The sequence below is a fragment of the Manis pentadactyla genome, chromosome 4 (assembly GCF_030020395.1).
Source record: "Manis pentadactyla isolate mManPen7 chromosome 4, mManPen7.hap1, whole genome shotgun sequence".
NCBI classification, from domain to species: domain Eukaryota; kingdom Metazoa; phylum Chordata; class Mammalia; order Pholidota; family Manidae; genus Manis; species Manis pentadactyla.
The window spans coordinates 135,104,925-135,122,648 of NC_080022.1; the positions used below are offsets into that span (position 1 = coordinate 135,104,925).

General features: G+C 49.9%; 2 protein-coding genes across 7 annotated transcripts; one reads left to right on the forward strand and one right to left on the reverse strand.

The window, feature by feature from the left end:
• The first annotated feature begins 637 nt into the window (after positions 1–637).
• Positions 638–15,680, forward strand: SLC25A35 (solute carrier family 25 member 35). Of its 5 annotated transcripts, none has more exons than XM_036896021.2 (5): positions 638–1,572; positions 2,469–2,534; positions 2,963–3,115; positions 3,477–3,611; positions 15,356–15,680. In XM_036896021.2, exons 1-5 carry the CDS (start codon positions 1,198–1,200, stop codon positions 15,431–15,433), a joined length of 807 nt encoding a protein of 268 aa, XP_036751916.2. In that variant the 5' UTR covers positions 638–1,197; the 3' UTR covers positions 15,434–15,680. The 5 variants fall into 5 exon arrangements, with proteins under 5 accessions (XP_036751916.2, XP_036751917.2, XP_036751914.2 ...); XM_036896022.2 differs by lacking the exon at positions 15,356–15,680 and adding an exon at positions 5,320–5,425; XM_036896019.2 differs by lacking the exon at positions 15,356–15,680 and adding an exon at positions 3,784–4,244.
• Positions 4,350–6,650, reverse strand: RANGRF (RAN guanine nucleotide release factor). Of its 2 annotated transcripts, XM_036896024.2 has the most exons (5): positions 5,582–6,021; positions 5,384–5,500; positions 5,022–5,178; positions 4,847–4,932; positions 4,350–4,627 (listed from the first exon to the last, which is right to left on the reverse strand). In XM_036896024.2, exons 1-5 carry the CDS (start codon positions 5,656–5,658, stop codon positions 4,504–4,506), a joined length of 561 nt encoding a protein of 186 aa, XP_036751919.2. In that variant the 5' UTR covers positions 5,659–6,021; the 3' UTR covers positions 4,350–4,503. The 2 variants fall into 2 exon arrangements, with proteins under 2 accessions (XP_036751919.2, XP_036751920.1); XM_036896025.2 differs by lacking the exon at positions 4,847–4,932 and having other exon boundaries at positions 4,489–4,627; positions 4,960–5,178; positions 5,582–6,650.
• Positions 15,681–17,724: the final 2,044 nt, after the last annotated feature.

The following is a 17,724-nucleotide window of genomic DNA, read 5'->3' on the forward strand; positions in this document are numbered from 1 at the left end:
TGTGAGGATCAAAAGAGCGTAGGATGTGACTTCCTTCCTTGCCATTCTTCAGGATCCCCTCCTCTGTGCCCACAGCCAGCCACATCCCAGTGCTAGAACCTATAAATATTTTACTCAGCCTCAGATATTTATTAGGTCCAGCAGGTGTATCCCGTCTGCTCCTGTAGGCAGAGCCGCAACTTCTGGACTCTCCTGACGCCTGAACCCAGTAGGGCATGTGTCTAGTTTACCGCTTCCCGAGCCTGCAGAGACCCAGGATAGAAGGCGTAGGGACGGGCGCCCTTCGCCCGGGAGAAAGGCAGCTCCAAACACCCCATTGGGGAACTGCTTCCTCCGCTCTTGACCTCTGCGCCGGTCCAGTAACCCAGTGTCCTACCTCTCCTCCCCGTCAGTGATAAAGACTCGGTTCCCGGGACATCCCTCCCAGAGATCCGAGTCTGCATCCCCTGGTGTGGCGCCGGGGCGGGGAGAGTTAATTGCACCCGCCTCTCAGCGGATTCAGGGGGCTGGGTCGCTGAGAACACCTCCCATTGGCCGGGCGCAGGTTCGACGCTGAATAGCTGATGCTCTCAGCTACACTTCTCCAAGGCGCCCGATTGGATGCTGCGCTCCAGCGACCGGCTTGTGGTGGCCCCGCCTTCACTGGTTACCCGGAGCGAAGCTGCGTGGGCTCCGGCAGCTGCGGGGAACGCTTCTGCCTAGTCGGATTTCCGACATCCTTCCCAGATCCAGACTTGTTGCTGCTCCGGGGACGCCCCTGGATCCTTTTACTCCTTAATCTGCTGGTTTTATTTTTCCTTCCCTCTCGGTTCCCATCTCCGTACTCCGGGTTTCCCTCCTTTTTGGGCCCCGTAGCTGGCCATCCATCCTTAGCATCTCAGCTTCCCTCCCACTGTCCTCCTGGCTTCTGCCCCTCCTTGATCTCAAATCCTTTGGCCAACAGGACCCTGTCATAACTTCTCCCAGACTCTTTTAAAATCCTCTTTCTTCTCTTTGCCAACTCCTGACGCCCAAATTCCAGCTAAGACTTGACCTCTTGACATTTGGCCCTGACACTCTTGGAGCCAGACCTCTGAATTCCTACTTTCTATAACATGGACTGCTGAAATTGAGATATTCCCCCGATTTCTGACCCTATTTCTGAAGCTCATTTTAATTTCTTACTCCTGGACCCGTTCTTGCTTCTGCTACCCCACCATGGACTTCTTGATGAGTGGCCTGGCAGCCTGTGGGGCCTGTTTGTTCACCAACCCCCTGGAGGTGGTGAAGACCAGGATGCAGTTGCAGGGAGAACTGCAGGCCCCCGGCACCTACCAGCGGCACTACCGAAATGTCTTCCATGCCTTCATCACCATCGGCAGGGTGGACGGCCTGGCTGCCCTGCAAAAGGGCCTGGGTCCCGCCCTCTTATACCAGTTCCTGATGAATGGCATCCGGTTGGGAACCTATGGGCTGGCTGAGGCCGGTGGCTACCTGCACTCCGATGACGGCTCCCTCAGCCCTGCCCGCAGCGCAGCAGCTGGAGCCCTGGCTGGGGTGATGGGAGCCTACTTGGGGAGCCCCATCTACATGGTGAGAAGAAGGGTCTTACCTGGGTCTTTCAGGGCAGACCCTTGGTGTAGGGTGGGGGCGTGGGCCTTCTCAACCTAATACTGAGGTTGGAAGTGGGTTTGTATAGGTGAGGATGAGGAATTTGAGTAACACACATGAGTGAATGTAGGGATCAGGGGAAGTCCTGGGCTTCAGAGAATTACAATCTCAGTCTGCCCCTTTGATTTATCTGGTATAGGTGAAGGGTTGGTAGCTTGAGGCCCAGAGAGGGGAAGTAACCAGCGCAAGGTCACATAGCTGCTTATTGCCAGAACTAGACCTTACCAAGTGCTCTTCCTGGAAGGATACTGGGAGGCAGCAAGTTCTGTAGAAGAAGAGGACATCTGCTCTCACTGACATAGTATGAGATTCAAGAACAGTGACTTCTACAAAGTCAGCTGGACACATGCCCCCATGAGGCTTGGGAGCCAGGAAGCAAGTTTTGCAGATGACCCCTCACAACCAGCCTTAGAGTTTGATGGGGACCCAGGTTGGGGTGGTGGCTAGAGATCAGGTCTAGGAATAAGAGCTGGCATGAAAGGCTGGACACCCACGTCTTGCCTAACATGAACAGTCTTAGGAAATGTTACCATTCTCCAACCTTTCCACTTCCCACTACTACCCCCAAAAAAGGAGGATATAGAGAGGGTAGGGTGTCTTGCAGTGCTAGTGCTAGAAGATCCAATCCCCAGGGACTGGAGTCAAGGGACACAGAGTCTCATGACCGCTTTGTGAAATGGGAACAACAATAATTATTAGATTACAAGGATATTCATTGCTCAACACCCTAGAGAAAGTGTGAAGGATTCAAGCATGTGGGTTTCTGAGGTGGGAGGATGGCCACTGGGCCATAGATTGTGATACTCTCTTGTCCCCAGGTGAAGACACACCTACAGGCACAGGCAGCCTCAGAAATTGCCGTAGGGCACCAGTATAAGCATCAGGTGAGGGTTTGCCTATTGCACTGGAGTCCCTACCCATTCTGCCCCATGTCCCCTCAACTTTCTGCCTGCACCCAACAACTGCAACCCAGCCACGGCTCTGCCCAGCCCATCAACTCAGCCTCACTCTTCCCCTGGAGTCCACCCAGACCCTCCTTCCCACATGTTCCCCAGTTCCTTCTGCTCCTGATTTTCCTGTCCCATTTTCCTGAACTGCTAATGTCCTCACACCCTGCCCTTATTCTGGGGTGGTGAGCATGGGAACAATGAGGTGACAGACAACTGAGGGGCCATATTCTGGCTCTAAGCCCACATGGAACTGGTTGTCTAGACATTCTTCTACAGAAGGACCTATCCTTAGCAATGTTAGGAGGTGGCAGCCCCTAATGCTGGGGTGACTAAACCCCACCCCCATGGTCTTCCCCTACCAGGGCATGTTTCAGGCGCTAACCAAGATTGGCCAGAAATATGGTCTGGTGGGGTTGTGGCGTGGGGCCATAGGCGGCCTGCCCCGAGTTATCATCGGTTCCTCCACCCAGCTGTGCACCTTCTCATCCACCAAGGACCTCATGACCCAGTGGGAGGTACTTCCAGGGAAAGGGGTGGGGCCATCCTGGCAATGTGGGCAGAGGGAGGGCAAGCTGAAGGGGGCCCTAGAGGGGACAGCACCAACATTCAATGTGACAGAGTGGCAGGAGGGCTTGGAGTCACTGACTCTTTACACTCTTCCCACAGTGCTCTTGTCATTTCCTCCCAGAAGGTGTACGTGAGTCCTCAGGGCATCCTGTCCATCCTCCTTTGCAATGTTACCACACTATGTTGTAACCAGTGCAGTGGAAGCTCCCTAAGTTAGCAGCTCTCTACTGTGATCCCAGTGCCAGGCCTTTCCTTTCCTAGGGGTTGAATAACTGGCTGACTGACAAAGCTCTTTGCATTCCCACCTAGCTATTTCCTCCCCAGAGCTGGAAAGTGGCTCTGGCAGCCGCCATGGTGAGTGGCATTGTGGTGGTCCTGGCCATGACGCCCTTCGATGTGGTCAGCACAAGGCTGTACAACCAGCCCACAGATACTCAGGGCAAGGTAAGGGAGTGCTCTGGGGTGTGGGCAGCCAGGGAAAGATGGAGGTGGGGGAAGCAAGCAGATTGTGGGTGTGGGGTGGGACAGCCTAAAATGCAGCCTGCTGAGGCAAGGCCCCTGGTGGGCTCTGACACTCCTTCCCTGTGCTCTCACTCCCTCTCTGACCTGCTCCCAGGGCCTCATGTACCGGGGGATGCTGGATGCTCTGCTGCAGACTGCTCGGACAGAGGGCATTTTTGGCATGTACAAGGGTATAGGTGCCTCCTACTTCCGCCTAGGTCCCCACACCATCCTTTCCCTCTTCTTCTGGGACCAGCTGCGCACCCTCTACCACACTTACACCAAATAACAGCAGCCACTCTTCCACACTCCTCCAAATCGGCACTCCTTGGACACTTCTGCCTCCATTACCATGTCCTGGTGATGCCTGACCAGATGATCTTTCATCCATCCAAGGGGGAAGCCAACCCCACTCCCCATGTTTTCTCAGGGTTGAATCACTGCAAGAGATAGTTTTTCCACCTTCCTTGAGTGTCATTTAAACCTTCCCTACCCATCCCACTACATTTCACATTCCTCTCTCAGGGCTGAACCAGCCACTCCAAAGGATGTTTCCTCCTCTTCTCTGCTGCAGGCCTTGGGTCCCTTCTGATCCCATGCACAACTTTAAACTCCCCACTCCAAGACCAAAGGGAATTGCGGGGGGACCCAGGTGTCCTGTTAGATTCAAAGGCACAGAGATTATACCTGTTATAAAGCAAGTTTATTTCTGCAGAGAGGAGGTATCTTACGTCTATGCACAGGGAAGGAATTAGGGGAATGTACCCAACCCCTGGCTCCCCTTGCAGAACATGGTCCCAAGTCTTCAGCAGCAACATGCAGCATATCAGCGTCTTTACTGGGGACCAAAGATGTTGGGATCATGAAGGGTCAGACTGGTCACCAGCTGCTCAAAGTCACTCAGGCTCCAGGGTGGAAGTGACAGATTTTCAGGGCCAAAACATGACCTATTGTCAGGACTTGGGTTGGGGGAAGAGATGCAGAGAGAATGTTATCCAGGTCTCAGGTCTGGAAGTTCCCACTACCACCCTCTACCACAGGACCTGGGTATCTGTGACCCCAAACCTCTCACCCACTCCTGCTTCCTTGGACCCCATCAGCCAGTCTCCCTGCTCTGCCCCTCCCAGCAGATTCTCCTGGGGACCCAGTCATGAGCCACGTGCCCTTTTTGTCCTTACGGGGGCTGATTGAAGGTGAGCAGGAGATCAGTCTGGTACTGGGGAAGCCGCAGCAAGGCCTGGTGTAGTGTCACTTCCTTTGCTATCTAAGGGGTCAGAGTCAGTATGCTTACCTCATGCCTTAGGGCCACCCCATTGACCCCTCCAGGACATCGCACATCCCCCGGGCCCTCACTTGCTGGTTTTCTTTAGCTATCTGCTGCTTGCCAGAGAGGACCCAGGCTTCTTCACAGCAGCCCCTCAGGGCCAGGTTCTCCAGAAGGAGGGGCTGCACAGCCTCCACTCGCACAGCTCTAGCCTCCTGCACCCCGCCAACGTCCTCAAAGTGGAACCTGGAGTGCAGTAGAAGGGTCATGAAGGACCGTCTGTCATGCCCCGCCCCAAGATCTTTTAAGTCCTAAGCTTTGCTCACTTCCCATAATACGGTGACGTGGTTGTTGCCTTTGTTCTCGTTGCCCTGATTAACCGTCCAGCCACAGGCCCCGCCCGCTTAGCTCCGGCCCTCCCATTGGAAAGCTGCGGACCCGCCTTCCTCACCGCGCAGCCGCTTCGCCTTGCACATGGGCCTGCAGTTCCAGAAGTTCTACGATCAGGCTCTGATCCGTCTCACGATGGCAGAAAGCTTCTTGATTGTCCGGGACCTGTCGGAGGTCGCTGGGAGAGGCGAAGACCCTGATTGACCCCGGCTTCCCGTTTCCCACCCGGTTGTCTCCTTCAGCGCTTGCGCGGTCTCACCTTACGTCAATGGCCCCGGGCGGGAGAGTGGCGGAAAAGGCGCCCCCGAACAGTGGATAGTGCTGCGTGGGCTCCATGGGCCTCAGACTAGGGTATGGACATTTGATATATATTTTAAAAACCTACATGGACCACCAGGCATCACCTCCCTGCGTTTCGCTGCAGATGCAGCCACATCCACCTTAGGGGTTCCTTAGCTTCCGACTCTTTAAGATTTGGCCTCGCCCTGCGATCGCGCTGGCCAATCGGCACCCGCGCCCTGGGGGCGGTGCCCAGCAGGGCTGCTCCCGGAAGCTACTTTTCCCCGAGGGCGCGGGGGCGGGACCGCGGGGGTGGGGTTGCTATCAGCTAAGACTGCAGTCTAGGATTTGTGACGCCTTCTTAGTCTCAAAGCGCGCCGGCCAGTCTTTTAAAAGTTTTTCTAGAGCACACTAAGGGACCTGGACTCCGCACCTCCTAAGAATGTCGCCTCAGGGCCCCTCCTTAGGAGTCTTTGCTCATCCAAGGGACCCATGTCCAGGTGGGGTTTCTTGAGTCTGGGGAGAATAGTTTCAGGGTCTCCCAGCTCCCTCCCCCAGGTCTCTTGACCTTGAATGAACTGCGAACGGGACCGCTCATTCCGGATCCGGATCGGATGCGGGGGAATTAGAGGAACAATGGGGCCAGGTGTGGGGCTGGGTTAGGGTTCTGGCCTCCCACGAAGGCGAGATCCAACCTGAGGATTATATAGCTAATCCCTTTCTTGAGAGCTAATCTTGAGAACGCTCCAGGAGGTGGGGAGGGTGGCTGCCCCCCTACCCACACCTGGATAAAAATACATATTAACCCCTCTATTGTTTCTCTTCTAAGTTTCTGCTCAATTATATCCTCCCAGCTAATTCCTCCAATCATCTGTGATCTACAGCACCTGGCAGGGTGTTTAGAGCATAACAGACCGGTTATGTGCTGTTGAGTAATTGAGTAAGCCCAATAGTGTGAATTATGGAACTCAAGATATCACCCGTGCCCACAGGGGTTCTAGATGTCACCTATTGTCACCAACTTTCCAGCCAAGAACTAAGCAAGAGGATTCTTATCCTAAGGCCGTCCCATGGTGTTCCAAGTGCTGACCATACCTCTGGACCCTAATAATTTTGTGACACTGAGGCCAGGGCAGGTACATACTTTTTGGTCCTTTACCTTGCTAGGCCCTATATGAAGTGCTGGAGATAAAAAGGTAATTAGGACACAGCCCCTGCCTTACCAGGGTCATATAAAGAACAGCGCAATACACTTTGAGTCTTAAAGGTTGACTCAGAAATCACCAGGGCATCCTAGGGCTATTTTAGCCAGGGGAACATCAGGAGCAAAGACTTAAAGATGAAAGGACATGCAGTTAGGGTTAGGGTTAGGGGAGTGGGAAGTGCGAGTATACCCACTTGGCAAAGGTGCAGTAAAGAATGGGTGGCAGGGAGCTGTGAGGCGGAGAGGTGGCCGCCTTCAGGGTTTTTCTAGAGCACACTAAAGGACCTGGACCCACTTCAGACTGCTAGCATCAGACTTCTCTCAGCTTTATTTCCTCATCTCTAAAATGTTGTTAGGATTAAAGGAGGTATGGATGTAGATGAATCTGAATCGTTTCCGGACAAAAATCTGAATCTGTTTTCTGTTTCTGGACTAGGTTTGGTCCATGAGGAATTCTAGAGAAGAGGGAAGTAATACAGACCCTAGAGGGAGTCTGGACATGGGGAAACAAGGTTGGAGAGGGAGCTCTCTATTCCTCCTTCCCCATTTCTGCTAGTCAGCCATCTGTATCCCCTCCCAAGCAGGGGCAATACTGGTTCTGGCTGCTTTGTGAGCAGCCAAGCAAATAGGAAACCGTTGGAAAGGGACCTGCAAGGACACAGAAGTTAACAGGGCACTGGCATAGGACAAAAAGGGTGGGGGCCTATTCATGGACCGGGAGGAAGTCACACTAGATTAGGGAGACGAGGAAGCCCCCCAACTTCCTCATTTTGGGTTTCAGCCTTGTGTAGGCTGGCCCTCCCCAATTCTTGAGCTCTTGTGGCATGGATTAGATAAACTTTTCTAGGTGACAGGAAGCAGGGCAAGTGACAAGATACAGGGCCAGACCTCTGGGAGAGTGGGGTGAAAGGCTACCCTAACTTGGCAAATTCCCACTCTTGACTCTACTTCCCTCTCTCTTACCTTTCACTTCTCTTTATGGCTGTCACTTCTGGCCCTCCCAATAGCTGACTCCCCTGTGTGTTCAAATTCCAACTCCCCAAGAGACAGAATCTAATTAAGTCAACAAATTGCCATTCAATCTGAAAGTACCCATTTGGCAAGCTCTCTCTACCTGCCACTTCCCAGGCCACTAGCCAGACGTGTGCTTGAGATCCTTGGTCCAGCTAGCTGTGGCTAGGATGATAGGTATCATAGGACAAATCTCACTAGTCCAAGATGGCTCATAGCCACTTTTCTCAGGAGGCTCTGACAGTATGTTTAGCTGTCAGCTCACTGGTTGAAGTAGGCCTGCAATTGATAGTATACCCATGAGACATTCTCTTATGCAATGCCCTGCATGCAGTTGGTGTAGCTATTTGCTTTAGGGACAGGTGTCCAGGAACCCCTCTTCCCCTCACCTCTGGAGGCACCTGGAGGTGGAAGTGACGGACTTAGACCAGAGAAATGACTCAACACCCAAAGTCAAGCATCCTCTGGGAAGAGTTGGCCAACATATATTTCTGTTAAGCTGGGGTTTTTAATCATTTTTCTACCACACACCCCTTGGCAATTTGATGGAACCCCTACTCTTTTACATTAGTAATATATATGAACACAAAGAAAATGAAAATAGATAAATACAGTTATCAAAATTAAACACTCAGATTTTTGATATAGTAAAAATGTTTCTTTGTTAATCACATTAACAAGATCTAGCAGTGAGTCTAGTAAGTTAATGCCAAATAAGTGATGCACATAAATTATAGTTTAAAAGATCTATTTGAAACCAATATAAGAATGAATATTAATGGTACTTCAATAAAAATAAAAGAAGCCTGAAGATCTGCAACAACTCTGAACTTGAGTGAGAATATCTGTGATTGCTATTGTAACAAAGTCAGGTACTGCTAATACCTCGTGCTTTGTAATCTACCGTCACAATTAAAGGAAATGCTAATTTTTAGTTAAGAGGTCTTTGAAAATAAACATAATTTCTTACCATCCAAGTTGATTGACCAGAGCTTAAGAAACCCAGCTATGAAGAATGTGCTCTAGCCATGCATTAGTCTCTGGGGAGGCCCCCAAAACATGTGAAAATCAGTGCTGCTTTCTAAGCCCCTGGCCTGAACCAGAAGAGCTAGGGTATATGGTTCACATCCTGAATACAATCGACATTTGTGCCCCCACTTCACAGCTGAGGAAGCTGCCTTGGAGAGATGCCCAGGGTCCTGTGGAAATCAATGGTAGCCATAGTCCATTTCTAAATACAGGCCTGATATCATAAAGACAATGCTTGAGGAAGACTAGTGTGTCCTAGTATTTGGGATAATTCTATAGCTGTCATCCAGAACCCTCCATAGAATTTTCCAGTCTCCTGTCTCACCATTCTCATTCATGCTCATACTCTATAGGAGGCATTTTGAACTTCCCTCAGCCCCTTACTTGAGTCAACCTTTTTCATGCCTCTGGGCATTTTGCACTTATGCCCTCTGCCTGGAACTTTCTTTTCCTCCTCTTCCCTGTATAGCTCATTATCAGGGTTAACTGCTCCTCCAAGTGTTCCTGTGGCTTTGGCTGTCCTATCCCCACTGCAAGCACCCCACTATATTATAGTGCTCTAATCCCCAGCAGATTCTAAGTACCAGGAGGGCAAGGACCATATCTGTCTTTCACCATTAGCTTCCTACTGAGTTACACTAGGCCTGGCCCATAGATATTTTTGGAATGGGTGTTGCTTCAGAGACAGGAGGTTATTTACCAATTAAGACCATTTAAAAGATTTGCAAGAAAGAACTTGACTGGCCTTTGTCACTGGTTCCTAAGAAGGAAACTCTAAGTCCTTTTCCAAGTGGTAGTTGTTTGGTAGGTGGCCCTTGATAGTTTATACCAACAAAGATGACTGGAGAGCTTATGCAAAGGAAAGAATTAGGAAGTGGGTAGGCCACACCAGAAAGACCAACCATGTGATTAGGGGGTTGGAGCTCTGAGTTGCTTGATATCAACCCAATAAAGCCCCAATAAAGATTCTGGACACAGGCTCAGGGAAGCTTCTTGGTTGTTGAATGCATTGATGTGCCAGGAGGGTGACATGCCCTAACTCCTCGGGGGAAAAGGCATGGAAATTCTGCTTCTAGGACTTTTCTACATCTGACTTTTGTATCCTTACAATGAAACAGTAGTCATTAGTATAGCACTTCCCTGAATTCTGAGTTGGTGCAGTGAATTACTGAACCAGTGGGGATTGCAAGAACCTCTGAATGTATTGCCAGTTGGCCAGAAATGTGGGTGGTCTGGGGACCTGTGAGATATATGGCTAGCACCTAAAATTGATGCTGGGGTTCTTGTTTGTGGAGTCAAAGAATGAATTTAGCAAACAGTCAAGGTATGAGAGCCAGGGAGAGGCTTTTATTTAGAGAGAAAGTGAGAGGACAGAACTGCTGGCTCATGCCAGGAGGGGACAAGAGAGCCTGTAGTGGTACGTTGTCTAGGGGTTTTATAGGCAGTTGAGGATTTTTGGGTACTGGATAAAGGCTTAGGGGTGTGGACTTGTTAATTGGTCCCTGAATATTTAGAATTAACTTAAAACAAATATCTCCCTGAAATACCAACGTCTTGGTCTGGAAGCATATCAAAAAAGGACCCGTGCCAGGCCCCTAAAGTGGGCTGAGGTATTTTTTGCTAAAGAGTAAGTTAAGAATCTGACTTCTTAAACTTCCTGGGTGTTAAAATGCAATCTTATCTTTAAGGTGAAATCCTTCCTGCCTTTTACTTATGTTGTTTACAGCTGGGTCTGCATGCTAAATTAGTTCCCCAATTTGCAAAATCACCTCATCAGATCTGAAGGAGGAAAGACAGCACATAGGCCTGGGCCTTTAGCATGCTAAGGTGAATCTTACACATGATTACAAATGATTGGCATAATAAAAACGTGTGCTACTCTTCTTTATCTGGGGAATATTAACTGATCTCACTGAAGAATGACTTAGAGCTTAATGTTTAACACAGAGTTTTGATAGGGAGTTCCCGTGCATGTAGTTACATTGCTCTGACTGCAAATATCCTGCCTTTTTCCAGAGGCCTTCATCTTAGTCTGACTATATCCACGGTCCCTGTCTCAAAATGAGGGCAGTCTTGTGGTAAACTGAGTCCTTATCTTGTGGGATCCAATACTAACTCCAGGTGATCAGTACAATGATTGTATTGTAGTATGTCCAGTTGGTGTTAGACCAGTTAGGGGTAATACAGAATAAGAGGTCACTGTAATATCCCAAGCTCAGGGTGATGAATGCACTAAGCTGGTAGAAGCGGGAGAGAAAGAGATGAAGCCAAATAAGCAGTAAGCAGGGGAACCAATAACATGGGCAATCCACAAAGTACAGAGGAAGAACAAAGAGCAGTTTCAAAGCTGGAGGCCTAGCCAAGAAGAATGGAGATATCAATGACAGAAATAAGGAGATGAAGGGTTTGGCTGTGGGTAAGGCAAAGAGGAGAGAAGGTCTCTATTCTTCTCCCTAAGTCACAAGATTGGGCCTTGTAACTGGGGGAAAATCCCAGCACAAAATACCTTTGACACTGAAATCAGTCAGAGGGAGAAATAGAATGGGAGAAACCCATTTTTTCTTACAAGCAGTCGTCCTGCATCTCTCTTGACCCAGCTGCAGAAGAAGAGGAAGTGCAAGAGAATCAGACGTGAGCATATCATCATCAATGTAGTGATACAGCCGCACCGTTTGCGGTTTCTTTCATGTGGCCAAGTCCTGGGCTACAAGTCCATGACAAATGGTCCCACTATGGAGGTATCCCTGTGGAAGGACAACTGTTCCTGACTTTCCTGTGCTACGTCAATAGAGAAGAACGCATTAGCAAGGTCCACAACATAATGATACATCCCTAGTACATGACTGAGTGTAGTGTGTCCATAAGGGCTGCTATAGAGGGAACAGCAGCATGCAAAGGGGGTGTGGCTTTATTCAGTTCCCTGTAGTCCATGGTCATACGCCAGGAGCCGTCTGGCTTTTTCACTGGCCTCACTGGGTAATTAAAAGGACTATGAGTGGGCTTTATGATGCCCAACTTCTCCAGCTTCTGTAGAGGTTCTCCAATTTCCTTGTGCCCCCCAGGCAATTTATACTGCTTAGTATTTGTCATTTGCTGAGGTACAGGTAAAGCTACAGGTGGGTGCTTAGCATGTCCCCTCAGAACTGCCTTTACCACATGTACCCTCGGTATGAACTCACCTGTAGTGATCTATAACCACAGGCCCTGCAGGCTATCCACCAGCAAAATATATTCAGGGATGGGAGAAATGTACACAGTATACTCCTTTGGGGATAAATGCCCTATCCCTAATGGGATTTGGGCTTTCTTCACTCTAATTGCCTTACCCTCATAGCCATCTATCACAGCAGAGGTCCCAGGAAAATGCTCAGGGTTGCCATAAATCAGAGAACATTCAGCTCCTGTGTCCACCAGCACCAGGACATGTTATTCATTCACAGGGAACCAATGAATTGCTAATTCTACATGTGGCCTCTGGTTCCCAAGGTGGGGGTCTTGGCCCTCTCAGTCGAACCTTGATGCCTTATCGTTGTCCTGTGGGGGTGAGGGCCCAGGCAGAGCCTGAGTACTGTCCCCCAGGAAGTCTTGCAGGGACACAGGCCAGACATGGGGCTTTGACTCCTGCTCTGTGTTCTGGACCTCAGAAGCTGGAACTGCTGCTTTGGCTTTAATTGGTGCCACAGTTCTAACAAGATCCTATTGGGTTGCCCATCAAGTTTTTCTTTCACTACCCTGGACTTTATCAAATTAACCCACATCTGGGTCCTCGAGATCTTCACGGGGGCCTTTGCACCTGTCCTTTCAGTCGTAGCCCATACTTCCTTCTGTGCTCTTATTCTTTCAAACTCCCCCAGATCTGCTAAAGTACAAGTAGCCTCACTTATGGGTTGCCCTATGTAGGAGGCAAGAATAGTCACTAGGGACCCAAAGAGAGATGTGGGAGCTGTATGCAGCACCAGATTTCTCATCCCTACAGTGAACAACTCCTCATCAGGACCCTGTGGGGGTGTGTCCATATTATATATATACAGATGATATTTTTCATGCCTAGCTCCTGTAACACCTGCTGGAGCCCTGCATATATATTCCAGCTTGTGGGTAAGTATGGTAAATCACCCCGATTAGGCCAAACTGCCTCAATGGCTGCTGTCAGACAATCCAGAAGCACCCAACTCCCTGAGGTGTGACAGGCACTTTGCAACCACTTCCGGAGAGAAGGGTGAGTCATCAGGGAAGCCAGTCTACTCATTTCAGAACCCTACATAACAATGTTTTCCATCCCCATATTCCAGAGACACAAAAGCCATTTAGGCAGAGGTTCCAATGGCTTCTGCCAATACTAGATGCTCATGTCCACCAGTTCATCCTGGGTATAGGGGCAGAGCATGGAGTGCTCCACAACCTGGAGAGGTAACAGCTCCTCTCCTCTACCATCTCCGGGGGCTGAAGGCCCTGCTCCTTCCTCTCCCTCCCCCACGGCCTCCTGCAACATGGATTCCCTGGTTGCCTCCTCCCTTGCTGCAAACTTATCTTCCAGGAGCACAACCTGTCTTCAATAACTGTCTCTCTTTCTTAAGAGCATCCCTCAGGTCATCACCCAGCTCCTCCAAGCAACGCTGAAGTGTGTCTCTCTCCTGCCAAAGTCTCTCTCTTTGTTTGATAACCCTCTCTCTCTCCTTGACAACACTTTCCACTATCTCAGCGAAAAGAGATCCTACAATACCAGCTGCTACATGGCCACTCAGGGCCTCTAAGCAGTCTTCTATCTGAGAGAGAGCTAATTATGCAGCTTCTAGTGTCTCCACCCTTCCCCAATTCTGGGGAAGGTCCTACCCCTCTAGGAGGCTTTACCCTAGACCAATTCCCAACTAGGGGATCCCCAATTGGATGCCCCACGGATAGGGAGTTCCCAAGTGAAGCTGCACCCTCTACTGCTGCAGCCACTGGGGCCTCTCCACCATCCACCATCCCTAGAGGCATCCTGCCCAAGGCTCACACCCATGTAGACAGATTTCAGGTTCAGAGGTCCTACCAACTACCACCAGATGTAACTCTGTAGGGAAAATCCCGGGGCAAAATACCTTTGAAAACGAAATCAGTCAAAAGGAGAAAAAAAGTGGGAGAAACTTATTTCTTACAAGCAGTCGTGCCACATCTCTCTTGACCGGGCTGCAGGAAAAGAGCATGCTCCACTCAGCCTCTCCCACCCAGATAAGCCCTAGCTTCCCCTTGTAATTACCTACTGATAGAGGTGAACTACTTCTCCCCACCCCTTGGAGACACCTACTGATATGGACATACACTAAAGCCAGGTGGGAGATTATGGAAATACTGCAATTTTACCACACCCTTTACCCTCTGTGCCCACTCACCAACAGTGGAGTCCAGTGCCTCTAATTATGCCACTCATCCCTTTCAGTGTGGGGTTATCAATAGCCAGGGAAGCAGGAACAGCCACCCCAGGTGTCAGTGCTCTGTCTGATTTCTTCCTAAGGACCCTATGTCAGGCTTGCAAACACACATATCCCCACTGCCATCAGGATGAGTTACCTATTTTCTTGACTAGGTCCTGGAAATCCTTTGTCTTGTCTTCTCAACAGACACATGTCCTCCTCCATCTCACACCTCACACATTTTTGCTGCGCATACTCCAAAAATGGGAGAAGGAGGCAATCTGGATGCAGTCAAATGGGAGGGGTGGTATGTGGTGGCAGATACCCCCCTGGTGACCTACTCTGAGTCTGTTGTGGGAGTGTCCCATCACAGCCTTTCAGAATCTGATGGATTCTCATGGGGGGAGAGAGGCACATCACAACCTCGAGAGTTAAGAGGGGTCTCTTCAGGCTATAGCCAAAGGCAGGATCCCTGTGTTTTTAACCTGGTGAGGATGCCCCCTGCTCCTTTCCTTGCAACTTTCCAGAAGGTGCTGTTGGGAGTTCATGGCACCCCAGCCTCCAGTGTGCCACATAACTTAGCTCTTTTCGTCCACTTTATTTAGCCCAGGCCATTTCCTTGTAACCTTCCACAGGCAAAGTGTTTGGGAGTGGGGAGGTCTGTCTGTACTGAGAAAGGATCTAGTGGAGATAAGGGTTTGCCTCAGGGTGAAGACAGGGTCAGCAGGGTTAGCACTCAGTGGTGAAGAACAGGCTAACTCCCTAGTCCCTTCTGTTGCCCTGGACACCTTCCCAGGGGCATCCCAGGACACTCCAGTGACTTGGGCAGTGGGAAGCCACTCAGCTAGTTAGACTATGAGATTAATGGTGCCATCCCTTCTCAGCCTCCTCTTTTTATGCCAAGCCCTTAAGTGGTTAGTAGGCCTTACACACTCCTCCTAGATAACCTTCCCCCTACATACATTGCCTCAAAGTCATCTCCAACCCAGATCTCTCCTAACTGCCTGCTGGATACCTCCAATTGTGTGTCCCAACAACACCTCTAACTTAACACATCCTAAGCAAAGCACATCCTGGTCCTCCCAAACATGTGCCATCTCCTGTGCTCCTATCACAGTTCATGAAATTATCACCTGCCCAGTGGACCAAGCAAGAAGTCTGCTTCATCACTGACTTCTCTCTCTTGTCCCCTTGATAAGGAAAATATTCAACACTGCTGTCAAGGAAACCGTTTTTTTCCTCTGGTTGGCAAAGCACTCCCAGCTCCCCGCTCCCCTCCTCCAGGCTCCTCTTTTGCCCTGCGCATGCCAAAATGCCACATATCAAAACAATATAAATTGCTCCCCTTGCTTGTGCTCAGGGTTCAGACCTTGGGAGATTACTCTCCTCTGAGCCCGCTGGTGTGAAATAAAACCTCAACACTCCAAGACCTCCGAGTGCTGCTTGGTTCTTCTATCAGTGATCCAGTCCAGGTTTTCCAGTATTTTCCATAACACCCTCATCTCTAGTTCCTGTTTATTCTACCTCCTATAGTCTCATGAATCCTTTCATCTCTCCATCTCCACTTCTACCACCCCAGCCCTGGCCAACATTATTTCTGCCTGGAGACTCAAGTCCATTTATTGGATTCCCCACATCTCCTGTCTTCCTCCTCTGCAGCTGGAGTGATCATGTCTCTCCCCTATATAAACCCGTTTAAGAGATCTCCTATTGTTCACAGAATAAAGTCCAGATTCTTTAACCTGCTCTAGTAGATGTTTAACTGCACCTGTCCTGTTTCTCATTGTGCTTAATGTTCCAGACAGGGTATTGTAGAGACTCACTTCCTTTTGTTCAGTTCCTTAACTCAGCATATCGCACTCCTCTGAGGCTTTGCAAATACTGTTGGGCTTTCCTAGAGTGCCCTCCCTCCCCTTTCCTGAAACAAGCTGCCACTCATCCCTTAGCTGAGCTGGAGGTCCTAATGACTGGCATCTCAGTACTGAGGATGAAGTAGCAAGATGGCAGGAAGTGATGTCAGGGTCAGAGGTAGGGTGCTTGAATGAGTCTGGAGATGAAGCAGATCTGTGTGATGACAAAATCCAAGGTGAGGTGGTTGGCCAAGGTAGAAGTCATTGAAGAAAAGTAGTGGGTGTTAAATCGTCACCCACATGGATCAAGGATAATGGGAAGGACTGAGGTGGAGAGCAAGACTATGACCTAGGGACCAATAACCTTGAAGAATGAGGGGCCATTAAGAAGAGTTGACTAGGGTAAGGTTTGGCTGCAAATAACAGAAAACAGCAAAATTGGGCTTAAACAAAACAGACATTTTGTCTCCCATAAAGACATCCAGCAATAACTTGTTCAGAGCTCTTATGTAATCCTAGCGTAAGAGAGCCAGTCTCCTGTATTGTGATTCTGCTCCACATGGTGTCAATTTCCAAAATTATCTCATGGTCCAATATGGTCCTGAAGTTACAGCCATCAAGTCTTCATTCCAGGAAGCAAGAATGAAGAGAAGTGTGCATCCATCCTTTAAGAACACTTGGAAGAGGGGCAGAAGATGGCGGCGTGAGTAGAGCAGCGGAAATCTCCTCCCAAAACAACATATATCTATGAAAATATAACAAAGACAACCCTTCCTAGAATAAAGACCAGAGGACACAGGACAATATCCAGACCACATCCGCACCTGAGAGAACCCAGCGCCTCGCGAAGGGGGTAAGATACAAGCCCCGGCCCGGCGGGACCCGAGCGCCCACCCCCCCAGGTCCCGGCGGGAGAAGAGCAGGCAGAGCGGGAGGGAGACGGAGCCCAGGACTGCCGAGCACCCAGCCCCAGCCATCCGGGCCAGAGTGCAGGGCGCTCGATACTAGGAAAACAGGGCAGCAAGAACAGTGAGCGGGCACTGGAGGCTGGGCGACAGAGGGCATAAGAAAAGCGCGCGACCATTTTTTTTTGCTTTTTTGCTGTTTTGTTTTGGCGAGCGCTTTTTGGAAGTCTTAAAGGGATAGGGACCCCAATACTAGGGAAACAGGGCAGAAAGACCGGTGAGCAGAGGCCTGAGGCTGGCACCGCAGAATAAAGAAAAACGAACGACCACCTTTTTTTTTTTTTTAATTAAAAACTTTTTTTTTTTTTTTTTAATTAAAAAAAATTTTTTTTCTTTTTTTTTTGGTGGGCGTTGTTTTGTTTTGGCGGGTGCTTTTTGGAAGTCTTAAAGGGGCAGGGCGGGTCACTTAATCCAGAGGTAGGGAATCCGGGATCTCTGGGCACCCTAACCCCTGGGCTGCAGGGAGCAGGGAGGCCCCTTACGGAGATAAATAGCCTCCCAGCCGCTCCTGCTCCAACGCGACTCCACCATTTTGGAGTAGCTGCCCGAGCCAGGCCACGCCCACAGCAACAGCGGAGATTAACTCCATAGCAGCCGGGCAGGAAGCAGAAGCCCTGTCTGCGCCCAGCTGCGCAGCACAAGCCACTAGAGGCCGCTGTTCTCCCAGGAGA

Bases quoted from the DNA above. Each gene is read 5' to 3' on its own strand.
- SLC25A35 (XM_036896019.2), top strand. From the start codon at position 1,198: ATGGACTTCTTGATGAGTGGCCTGGCAGCCTGTGGGGCCTGTTTGTTC. The intron at 1,573-2,468 runs GTGAGAAGAAGG...TCTTGTCCCCAG, and splicing joins TGGGGAGCCCCATCTACATG to GTGAAGACACACCTACAGGC. The intron at 3,612-3,783 runs GTAAGGGAGTGC...ACCTGCTCCCAG, and splicing joins CCACAGATACTCAGGGCAAG to GGCCTCATGTACCGGGGGAT.
- RANGRF (XM_036896024.2), bottom strand. From the start codon at position 5,658: ATGGAGCCCACGCAGCACTATCCACTGTTCGGGGGCGCCTTTTCCGCC. The intron at 5,179-5,383 runs GTGAGGAAGGCG...ACTGCACTCCAG, and splicing joins CAAGGCGAAGCGGCTGCGCG to GTTCCACTTTGAGGACGTTG. The intron at 4,933-5,021 runs GTGAGGGCCCGG...CTGACCCCTTAG, and splicing joins TAGCTAAAGAAAACCAGCAA to ATAGCAAAGGAAGTGACACT.